The sequence below is a fragment of the Grammomys surdaster genome, unplaced genomic scaffold (genome assembly GCF_004785775.1).
Source record: "Grammomys surdaster isolate TR1022 unplaced genomic scaffold, NIH_TR_1.0 206, whole genome shotgun sequence".
In the NCBI taxonomy this organism is placed as follows: domain Eukaryota; kingdom Metazoa; phylum Chordata; class Mammalia; order Rodentia; family Muridae; genus Grammomys; species Grammomys surdaster.
The window spans coordinates 8520689-8532966 of NW_021604651.1; the positions used below are offsets into that span (position 1 = coordinate 8520689).

A 12278-nucleotide genomic window follows, 5' to 3' on the forward strand; every position below is an offset into this window, starting at 1 on the left:
GCTCTTGACCACTGAGCTGGGAGAGCAGTAGGTGCTCTTGACCACTGAGCTGGGAGAGCAGTCGGCGATCTTGACCACTGAGCTATCTCTGCAGCTCTATGTATTTTATCAAATGTAATTAAATATAAACATCAGGAAGGGCAATTGAAGAAACTAAATTTGCATCAGGACTGTTTATTTTTCCCTTTCTATTCTCCTTTCAGGGACCTTCCTTTCCTCCGTTGTCTGAGTATGCACCACCGCCAAACCCAAACTCTGACCATCTAGTGGCCGCCAACCCCTTCGATGACAGCTACAGCACCATTTCCTATAAACCATTGCCTTCATCCAATCCATATCTTAGCCCTGGGTATCCTGGCTTTGGAGGCTACAGCACGTTCAGAATGCCACCCCACATCCCTCCAAGAATGTCATCTCCCTACTGTGGTCCTTACTCACTCAGGAATCAGGCGCACCCATTTCCTCAGAATCCTTTGGGCATGGGCTTTAACCGGCCTCATGCTTTTAACTTTGGGCCACACGATAATTCGAATTTTGGAAATCCACCTTATAATAACGTACTGACTCAGGACATTAACATGCCTGGTCAGCATTTTAGACAAGGCTCTTCTGAAAACTTTAGTCAGATTCCCCCGCAGAATGTTGGCCAAGTATCTAACCCTGACCTGGCATCTAATTTTGCCCCTGGAAGTAATTCAAATTTTACCTCTCCATTAGAATCGAATCATTCGTTTATTCCACCCCCAAACGCGTTTGGTCAAGCAAAAGCTCCACTTTCCAAACAAGACTTTACTCAAGGGGCAACTAAAACCACAAATCAGAATTCTTCCACTCACCCACCTCACTTAAATATGGAGGATCCAGTCAATCAGAGTAACGTCGAGTTAAAAAATGTCAACAGAAATAACGTTGTCCAAGAGAACAGCCGTTCGGACAGCGCAGAGGCCACCAACAACCAGGCGAATGGGACCCAGAACAAGCCCCGGCAGCCCAGGGGCGGGGCTGATGTGTGCACCACCGACAAAAGCCGGAAGTTCTCCCTGCACCCTGGTCGGCATGGCCATTCATCTTCTGACCCCGTGTACCCGTGTGGGATTTGTACAAATGAAGTGAATGATGATCAGGACGCCATTCTGTGTGAGGCTTCTTGTCAGAAGTGGTTTCATCGCATCTGCACTGGAATGACCGAAACAGCCTATGGGCTCCTGACAGCTGAAGCATCCGCAGTGTGGGGCTGTGACACGTGCATGGCTGACAAGGATGTCCAGCTGATGCGCACTAGAGAGGCTTTTGGTCCACCTGCCGTGAGCGGCGATGCCTAAGCACCGCCATCAGCTAACTGGGTTCATTTTTCTGTGTAGAACAGAGATTTGGTGACATAGGATTTTAATGTTTGACATTATTTTTTTTAATGCACACACAAAAATATTACATTTTACTTCTTACTAACACAATGCTTCATTTTATTGTTTTTACTTGTTGTCTTAAAATATGATTAATGTGGGGGTTGCTGTAAAGACATTTATAAATAAATGTTCATTTTTATTTATCATAAACAGAAAAGCCTCTTGAAGCTTCAAAATAATATATGACAGGCAGGTTGCAACTTTTGAAAAGTTAGAGTCATTGAAAAATATATTTCAGCACTAAACTTTGACTGTGTGAACATACATATTTGGTTCAAGAGTAGACCAATTTAACAAGTTCTCTGAATACAATCTGTGTGGAGATAACATAGGAGAATGTGTATCTTTAATGGATTTTAAATGTTTGGGTTTTTGTTGTTGTTTTTACTTTATTGTTAGACTTTGACACCTGATTCTTCCTCTGCTAGGGTCTTTGAAATATGTGAATTTCATTGTCTACATCAGGCTTTCCAAGTAGCATTTGCTAATTAACTGGTGGGTTGTGCTACATGAAATTACTACTATCAGCTCACTGATTTTAGTAAAGTCGGCATAGCGTGTTTCCACTTGTGTTGTTTAGAATTATGCTGGCATTATGCTCTAATTTTTAAAATTATTCTTGTTTCTGTTAATGTTATCCACATAATAGAACAGTGTCTTCAGAATTGTGAACACTGTGACAGCTTGCAGAGAGGGACAGAAGGGCAATGTATTCTTACAGGGCTCTGCCGATCTGAGAACTAAGCACTGGTGGTTGGAGGAATGTTCTGGAGATCCGAGTCTGTAAAATTGACCTCAGGGAAGTGCAAACTCCATTTTAAGTAAAGGCTAGTGAAGAGCCAAGGCCGAAGCTTTCTTGGGGCTGTGCTTCAGGCTTAGTGGTTTCTACTGTGTGAGAAGGCAAGGCACCTAAGAGGACCTTACCTCTGGAGGGATGCTCTAAGATCCTCTAAAATGACACACAGATATTTTAGGAGAAGATCATAACTTGTGACTTTAATAAATAAATGGTGTACATGACAGTAGGTAGTAATTTAGACAATAGTGGGGTATTGATGGCCATCTCTAATCATGCTTTGACATTCATTATTAGTATGACCATAAAAAGTTCTGAATATGGGACTGGTGGCCTGGCACTGTATACAAGAGCCCCTGCTGCTCTTGCAGAGGACCTGGATTCAGTTCCCAGAAGCCACAGTGGTCAACTTACCTGTATCTCCTGTTCCAGGGAATCTGATGCCCTCTTCTGGCCTTTATAGGCACTGCACATACAAAGTACACATATTTGTGCATGCACAGATACACATCTTAAAACATCAAAAACATCTTAAAACATAATAAAGAGATTAAAATGTAAAAGCTCTGAACACCATGCTTCTCTTAAAGAGTATAATTACTACAGTGAGCTTGAAGGGAAGGAGACTGGTGACAGCAGCCACGTTATCAAGACACTTTGACTTAAGGGCTGGAGAGATGGCTCAGCAGTTAAGGGAAATAGCTGAGTTTTCTGAAGGATCAGAGTTTGATTCCCAGCACTCATGTGGGAGCTCACAACCATTCGTAACTCCAGTTCCAGAAGACCCCATACCATTTTCTGACCTCTTTGTGTGGGACGCAGGCATACATGCAGGCAAAACACCCATACATTTAAGAATAAATAAAAAGATATTTTTGACTTAAAAAATCTTTTTGTTAATGAACAGAAAACATACATTGACACAGTAGGCCCGTACCTCTAGTGTGTCACAGGATTCAACACACTGAAGCACAGTTAACTGACAAGGCATAGTGACTGCACTTCCAGAGGTCCTGAGTTCAAATCCCAGCAACCACATGGTGGCTCACAACCATCTGTAATGAGATCTGACGCCCTCTTCTGGTGTGTCTGAAGACAGCTACAGTGTATTCATATATAATAAATAAATCTTTAAAAAAAAAAAAACTGACAAGCCGTGAGCTTTGTCACCCACCCTCATACCTAGACCATTATTTAATGGAAGGCTAGCTTTTTACCATTTGGGCCTGTTTTTTAGGAAACAGCACGTTCCAATTAAAAGTAGTAACTATAGGATTTGAATAATTTCTTATCATTTTTTTTAAAAAAGATCTATTTATTTCATGTATGTGAGTACACTGTAGCTGTCTTCAGACACACCAGAAGAGGGCATCAGACCCCATTACAGATGGTTGTGAGCCACCATGTAGTCGCTGGGAATTGAACTCGGGACCTCTGGAAGAGCAGTCAGTGCTTTTAACCACTGAGCATCTCTTCAGCCCCCAGGTGTGAATAATTTACACAGGTGACAAAATGATGAATTGTGTGAATATTAAACCTCTAATATCCTGTTGGTAGAAAAGAGTGTTTCTGTTGTAGATTATTATTGACAAACTTAAAAAAAAAAAAACAGTGCTTTGGAGTGGAGGGGAAATACAGTGCTTTAATTTTGACACAATAGTTTCATACAGTACAAGGTAATGCAAGGTTTTCTCCATCCACCTTTGACTGGTTAGAACTGGGTAATCATATAATATATATTATCACAGTTTTAGGAAATGAAATGACAATGAGCTTTGTAACTAATGTCTCTCCGGGTACAAACTTGAGCAGTTGCAGGAAGTCAAGTACACAGTGGGGGCTACCTGCCATGGCTGTTATTTTTGTTAGTGCTAAATTTCTAATGTTTAAAGATGTGGTTATGTTTTTCTTGAAATTCTTTTGCATGCTGATTTTTTAAAGCTGTATCTTGCTTTTAATTATGTTATCTGCATGTGGGTCTCCATAGAGGCCAGGAGAGGGCACCAAATCCCCTGCTGGAGTTAACAGGCAGTTGCAAGCAGCCTGTGGTGGGTATGGGGAAGCAAGCTCTGGTCCTCAGCAAGAGCAGTACACATGCTTAACCTGGAAGCCGTCTCTAGCCATTGAGTCCTGACTTTGGGAGAATTATATATGTCATGCTGTGTGCTCACTCCTAGCATTAAGTTGTGACTCTATGACTGAACGGAACAAAATGGCTGGTGCTCTCAGGAGTTAACACTTCATTGTGGTAGTATTGATTTGGTTATTGTTAAAATGGGTTATGCATTTCGATAAGCCTTTTATTGCTGATGGCTTTAGTGGTTAGCTGTCTTTGTGGAGAAATGACCTCTAGGGACATATGATTTTATTTCACTTTATTTCTAAGGCACTGTTTTAAAAAATATATAGATGAATTTCAAGTACTTTATAATTATCAGACATCATAGCAAGAATCTTTAAATATAAGGAAAACCAGCTGATGCACACCTTTAATCAGCACAGTCAGGCTCCACAGAGAAACCCTGTCTCAAAAAAAAAAACAAAAACAAAAACAGAAAAGAAAAATCACCGGAGGCAGAGACAGGAGGATTTCAGGCCAGCCAGGGATAAATATTGAGACCCTAACTTTGCCAAAAGAAAAAAAAAGAAAAGAAAAGAAAGAAAAGGAAAACCCTTTGTTTCTTTTGTTTCAGCCATGAGTCATGGCCAAGGTTCAGTAATCACAACTGATGAATATCTTCACAGGTTTGAATTAATTTTCTTACTAGTTAACACATTTGTCTGTACAAAATACTGCCAAAATTATAAGATATATAGAGATACATTTGGTGATGAAAAGGATGAGTTGTGAGTATAGGCAGAAAACTTGTCTTCATTTTACACAAAGATGCCTGTTACACAGCTTGATGTGGCTTTCTTAGGAAATGTAATAAAAAGCTCCCAACTTCAAAGCTGTATCAGTGGTGAAGCAGTGTCGGCAGAGCTGTGTCCTTTCTGGTCTGCTCTCTTTCTTCACGGAAAGGCCTCCTCTCCTACACTTGCCTCTCACTTCTGTATCTTCAACTTGTGCTGAAGTTGAACCTAGCTCATTGTTTATACCTGGGCTCAGTCAACAAAGCCAAGTTCCTGATGAAGTTGTAAATCAGCAGTTCCTGGGCTGGGATACGACCCAGCTGTGAAGAGCACTTACTGCTCTAGAGAATCCAGCTTCTGTTCCCAGCACCCACATGACAACTCACAAGCGTGTGTAACTCCAGGCATGGCGGATCTGATACCCTCTTTTGAGAGTACTACATGTGTATGCGAATTTTGAGCTACCATGTGGGAGCTGGGATTTGAACCTGTATCCTCTAGAAGAGAAGTACTCTTAACCCCTGAGCCATCTCTCCATCGACGTATGTGAAATTTCAAACACAGCATACACACACACACACACACACACACACACACACACAGAGTTATTTTCTTTGCTTGTTCAGTAGAGGGTTTCTGGTCCACATGCTTAAGATATTCCAGTATACACAAATACTGAAGAACTTTAGCTAATCAAAGAAAATCTGTTTTCAAATGGAGTTCATGGAATTAGATCTGCAATCAGTATCTTCTGGATGGAACAATGCTGCTCTTGTGGTTCTTGCTACCCAAATTAGGTTACATTCAGGAATCCAGGCTTTCCCACACTGGTGTTTTATTTTGTGTAAGTAAGCAGAATATAATAGCAGCCAGGTTTTGAGTTTTGCTTTTTGTTGTTTGAGGTTTTTGGTTTGGTTTGGTTTTGGTTTGTTTGCTTTTCAGATATCCAGTTCTGCCTAGTGATAGGAAACTCTTAGTGATATTGGGCACCATACACTCTAATGACTTATCATCATAAAAATATCAAACAACTTCATCTAATAATCTTTCAAACTTATTTGTCTTGAATAAATTAACATGCCAGCATTTCTCCCACACCCAGGCTGATAGAACATTAAGCAGATACAGAAGCAGGTTTTTAAAGCGGGGTTCTAAGGGTATAGAGCTTCATTTTTGTAATGTAGAGAGGTTTTGTGTGCATGTACAGTTGTGCTGTTTTATGCTTTCCTAATTTAAAAAGTTGAAAATCATCCAGACCTGCAGAGCTCATTTGTAAATAATAGTTAGGAAGTCGGTATGAGCCACTGAAGGCTTAAAACTCTCCTAAATGACACAGTGTAAGAGAAAGCAGTGGCAGGCGTCCGTGCTCCCATTGTGCTTAGGACTGATGAAGTTCACTGGCATTAGTGGTTCCTACTTGCCCTCTTAGCATCTGCTGTAGAAGGAAGTTTGTCTTTTCTCCTCTAGGATGCTCCAGTTTCCCCATCTTTCCTCTGATTGGAAGTTGATGTGTGAGCTATGGATGTGGCTCTGTTAGTAGCATGCTTGCCTAGCATGCATGAAATCCAGGTTCCATCGCCAGGACCATGGTGGTTGGTACTCACCTGTAATCCCAGCACTTGGCAGGTGGAAGCAAGAGGATCAGAAACTCAAGGTCATCCTTGGCTATGTAGCAAGTTTGAGGATAGCATAGGGATACATAAGACTGTCTCAAAAGGGTGGTTGCTGGGGAGAAAGAAAGAAAAGAAATGACTTCATCCTGTGGTATTGGGTGTCTAGATTTTAAGAAAAGAGCGTTTTCTGCTGGGATACAAATGAAGATAGTTGTGACATTAAATTACCTTTGTCAAAGAGTCTTCAGAATCTTTAACACCTAACATTTCCAACAATATGGCTGCATCCCACCCTTCACAGCTACCCTGTCTTTGGACTACTTCCTTCAGACTGTCTGGACTTTTCACAGCTTTCTTGAGCTCTGAGTTTCCCTTCTCATCCCCAAATTTCAGTAACTTTTCCTTGCCGTCTCTCCTCTTACTCAGGAGAGCAGTATAAGATCAAATCTGCATTTACCAATTCTTGGTGGTTCTGTGATGGGACTTTGGAGGCACTGGAGCCCAGAGGCTAGAAGAGCCCTCTTGTCTCCCAAATCAGATGATCAAAGAGAGATGGAAGAAGGAGGTCGTGTATAAGCCAGAACCTCAACACATTGGACAGTTAGTTGCCTGTGTGTAATTCAAAACTCAATTTAAACCATGGGTGGGAAATCTGACCTGTGTCCAATTTTACCAATAACACATTGTGTGCAGTTATATCAAACAGTTCTCCAAGTACCTGTACCTTTCTTGTTATGTGGACATGTAGGTGATATTGCTTGTTAGTTAAAATGTTATCTTTTATATATATATATAAAAGAGTCCTGCTTCTTATCATGATGTATGTGACTTGAACAGTTGTTTCATATTAAAACTATCTCTTCCCCAGGTACTGTTGTCATATACCTCTTCTGGGGATATCAGTTCAGTACTTTTATGCAAACCCAAGTCTGTTTCACACTGGTGACATATATTTTGGCAGTAGTTGTCCTTTTGTTATTAGTGTGTGTCTTAAGTCATACATGCACCAGTGCTGTGGTCTGTGGCAAAATTATTGTAATTCAAATTGGAAAATAAAAAGTTTCCAGACTTTGTCCAACCTTTATTCCTATGACAAAGGAAATTACTGTGTAATTCTAATGATTTTGTTTGCTGGTACATTTTAAGATATTCTATAAGGCATCTGAAACTTCAGTATTTATGGGTTAGTTTGTAAAGACTCTGATGTCTTTAAAGATTAAAATTTGGTGTTAGCAGCTCATGGCATTCATAATACACAAATACTTCTAAAAGTAGTATAATTAATTAATCTCAGTGTTCAGAACTTGAGCCAAGAGGCTCTGGAGTTGGAGACCACCCTGGGCTATTTAGCAAGATTGTCTCAAGAAGAAAAGAGTCCATCTACCAGCAGGTAAGATTTCTGAGGCATTCTCTTAGCTGACACATACAGATGACTCCTAACTGAAGACTTACTGAGATAAGACAATTATTAAGATAATAAAATGCCTCTCACTTATTTAGAATTTTTGACCGTGTACAAGGACATGGATATTTATTTTGCACTATCTGATGATAGGTTTGTGTGGGGAAAATTTAAAAAGGCCGCCGTGGCGGGTCCCACATTTGGGAGGGAGTCCTATGGTTCCAGTGGCCTGGAGGCCTTACCGGCGGCAGGCCCCAGTAACACGAGGAAGTCCTTGGTTCCAAAAAGGTTTATTGTCATGGCAGATAATAGATGGATCTAGGTGTACCCCCCAAAAACTCAGGGCAGTCCCGAGTTATATAGGGAGGGAGAAAGGGGGAGGATTGGGGGAGGATCTGGGAGAGGCATGTTTAATTTGCTCTGCCCTCTGGCCTTCATTAGTATGTAAATCCCTAGGGCCTGAGGCCTATAGCCTGGCCTATGTGACTCTATGGAGATGTGACTGCTTTTCAGGATCCTGGATGATGGGAGGGACTGAACTCCTGCCAGTTCTCGTGCAGAATTCCATGCAGCAGAGTCTGCAGAGTCTCGGGGTCACCTGAGACTCAACCATGACCCAGGATACCCTTACGCAGTCCCACAGGTTTGGTGTTGAAAATCATGATCATGATTTTAAAAATATTTAACCAGGGAACCACATCTTCATTTTTTATTTTTGAGGTATTTATTTAAGAATACTAATTTAAAAACATTCTTTGTTGGGATTGGAAGAATGGTTTAGCCTTTGAGAGTGTCTGCTGCTCTTCCAGGGAAATCAAATTCAGTTCCCATCACCCAACCAGGTGTCTCACAATTCCTGTAACTGCAGTTCAAGGGGATCCAAAAGCCTCTTCTGCTCTCTACGGACATCTGCACACACATACATAGAGACACACATAACATAAGTAAATCATAAATATTTTTTAAAGTCTTTAGCATTAAAATTAGTATCCAAAGGTATTATAATCAATGATATTTGGTCATTGCAAATTTGCATATTTGAAATTATATGCTTAAAGTAAAAAACAGTGCTTAAGTTGCATCTTTCTAAAACATTCTAATTTAGACTTTACTGGTCAGAACTGCTCTGCCTTAGAAAGAAATGTCTCCACCACTGAATACATTTCTGAGTGAATGTGTACCTGGGTTATGTTCATGTATCTGAGACTGCATCAGGCCTCAGTGTGCTTGTTGTGCTATGTCCTGTATTTTTTTGCTGAGTGTTGACAGGATGGAATAGCAATACCTTTCATTCAGTCTTAGAGATACCACAAGGTGCCCAGTCCTGTTCTCTCTGACTTGAATGTCCATATTTTCATAGGCCTGTTTTTGTGTGTGTGTGTGTTAAAAAATTTAGTACCACATCTTAGGGGCTTAATTTAACAAATAGCCTTTTTAGAGCTTTAGTATTTCTATTTAATCATAAAGCTTTAAGGAAGTAGTACTATGAATTAATTAAAAGTGATCAGGGCTGGACATGGTAGTGTTGGGAGCCAACTCTTAGCCGAAAGCGGCTATCATCTTTACAGCTATCTCGAGCCATATACCCTGACAAGAGACTTGTTTTCAACAGCCTGCAACAGCTGAGCACACTCTGATAAACATCTTGTTTTGCTGTTTAGTGCCGCCAGCAGCTAGGTGCACATGGTCTCCATGCTGCTAGGCGCATGACATAGTGCCTTCAGCTGAGCTTGTCCACGAGGGCAAGGCACATGGTAAAGGGTATAAATACCCAGGATTTCCTTTCAATAAAAGAGACTTGATCAGACTCTGTCTTGTCTTCATTTTTCGCGTCTCTCGCCCCTCCATCCCCTCTCTCTCTTGTTAGACCCTGACCTGTGGACCGGAGCAGCAGAACGGGCTGTTACAAAGTGGCACTCAACCCGCAGCAGCAAGAATGAGAGACCCAGTGAGGAGAGACCCAGTGAGGGACGTTACTAGAAGAAGGGTCGACTGAAAATTCAGAAGTGAAACAGAGGTGATTGCTGTGGGAAACTGTTGTGTGGAGACCAGTAGGTCATAGTAATGATAATGGGGCAAGAAATAAGTCAGCCTGAACTCAACTCTCTGTTTTTGTTTTGTTGTTTGCTGTTTACGTGTGTCAATTGTCTGCTTTTGTTTCGCTGTTTAAATGCTGTCTTTCATGTCCAAAAGAAAACACATAGAATCCAAAATACGACCAAAGGATGAAGTAATCAATTTGTCAGAGCCACATAGTGCTGACCTAGAGGAAGGGCAGCCAAATATTTCGACCCTGAATGGCCTTCTTCCTGAAGGCCCCCTCCCTGTGCTCCTCCACCTCCAGATGCTCCCACTATGGAGATGGTGGTTGTAGATCCCAGAAAGGAGTTACAGGACAAGATTTCTCTCCTTAAACAACAAATAGAGTTAGAAAAAGAGTATCAGGACTTAATTAATCAGCTACAAAAATTAAAGACAGGGAAGAGGTCTCGAGAGGGCAAGGAAAAATCACCCAGGTCCTTAAGTTCCTCAGCCTGGAGTCCAAAGGCAGCCCCTGTCCTCTGGTTTTAGTTCAGCCACAGATCAGCCAGAGGAGGGAGAGGTTGAGGTTTTCCCTGTATCAGAGACTAGAGATGCTCAAGCGGTTGCCTGGAGACATCACACAGGGTTTAATTTTCAAATTATTAAAGAGTTAAAAAATCCAGTGTCACAATACGGTGCCACTGCTCCCTTTACTCTTGCAATCTTAGAATCTGTTGCAGAGGAGTGGCTGACTCCTGGTGATTGGGATACTCTAGTGAGAGCAGTTCTTAGCAGTAGTGACCATCTTATTTGGAAATCAGAGTATCATGAGAATTGTAAAGAGACAGCTAAGAGAAACATTCAGACAGGTAATAGTTGGTCCTTTGATGCCTTAGTAGGAGAAGGGTAATTTCCTTCTAGTGATAACCAGATGCAATATGACCCAGGCTTATTCGCTCAAATTCAAAAAGCGGCCATGAAGGCTTGGCACAAACTCCCAGTAAAGGGAGACCCTGGTGCATCTTTGACCTCAGTCAGACAAGGGCCTGACGAACGATTTTCTGATTTTGTTCATCGCTTAATGACAACAGCAGGGAAGATTTTTGGTAATGCAGAGGCAGGTGTAGATTATGTGAAACAACTTGCATATGAAAATGCCAATCCTGCCTGCCAAGCAGCCATTAGACCCTATAGGAAAAGGACAGATCTTACTGGGTATATCAGACTCTGTTCTGTTATAGGGCCCTCCTACCAACAGGGCTTAGCTATGGCAGCTGCCATGCAAGGACAACCAGTAAGAGACTTTTTGGCAAGTAGAGACAAAAAGGCCTGTTTTAAATGTGACAAGCCTGGACACTTTGCAAAATATTGCAAAGCAGAAAATGAGTTAACCCAGAGACAGCCCAGAAAACAGCCTGGGCTATGCCCATGTTGCAAACATGGAAGACATTGGGCTAGTGAATGTAGGTCCAAGACAGATGCACAAGGAAACATCCTTTCCCATAATCAGGGAAATGGGAACAGGGGCCAGCCCCAGGCCCCGAGCCAACACAAGCCAAAACAGGCTTATGGGGCACTCAGTTTCATACCAGCAAACAACAACCCCTTTCAGAACTTAGTCGAGCAACACCAGGAAGTGCAGGAATGGACCTCAGTTCTCCCACCCACACAGTATTAATCCCAGAAATGGGACCTCAGGCCTTACCTACTGGAATGTTTGGAACACTCTATCCAAATGTGTTTGGCCTGATAGTGGGAAGAAGCAGTGCTACTATTCAGGGACTACAAATTTTTCCTGGAGTTATAGACAATGATTATCAAGGTGAGATTAAGGTAATGGCCAAGGCAATACAGAATACAGTCACCATTCCTACAGGAAGGAGGATAGCTCAACTATTGTTACTTCCATTGATTCCTACTAATCACAAATATAAGAGTCCTAAGAGAGGGGATCAAGGCTTTATCTGCCAGAAAAATTGTTCAACTTTGTAATTGCCATTCACTTATTTTTCCATCTCCTACTGCGCATGCACCTATAAAGGAAGCATTGCTAGTTTTCACTGATGGTTCCTCATCAGGAACAGCTGCTTATGCCTTTAAAGATCAAGTAATTTCCTTTGCTACATCATCTGTGTCAGCTCAATTGGTTGAATTACATGCTGTTATTGCTGTGTTTCAAGCATTTC

The 12278-nt window shown here is 41.5% G+C and overlaps 1 protein-coding gene across 1 annotated transcript in view; it reads left to right on the forward strand.

The window, feature by feature from the left end:
- Pygo1 (pygopus family PHD finger 1) overlaps nucleotides 1-1499 on the forward strand; it is a 20432-nt gene extending 18933 nt beyond the window's left edge. Inside the window, exon 3 of the mRNA XM_028771410.1 lies at nucleotides 204-1499. Coding sequence (XP_028627243.1) covers nucleotides 204-1322 — 1119 coding nt within the window. The 3' untranslated portion in view covers nucleotides 1323-1499. The remainder of the gene's footprint in view (nucleotides 1-203) is intronic.
- The last annotated feature ends 10779 nt before the right edge of the window (nucleotides 1500-12278 follow it).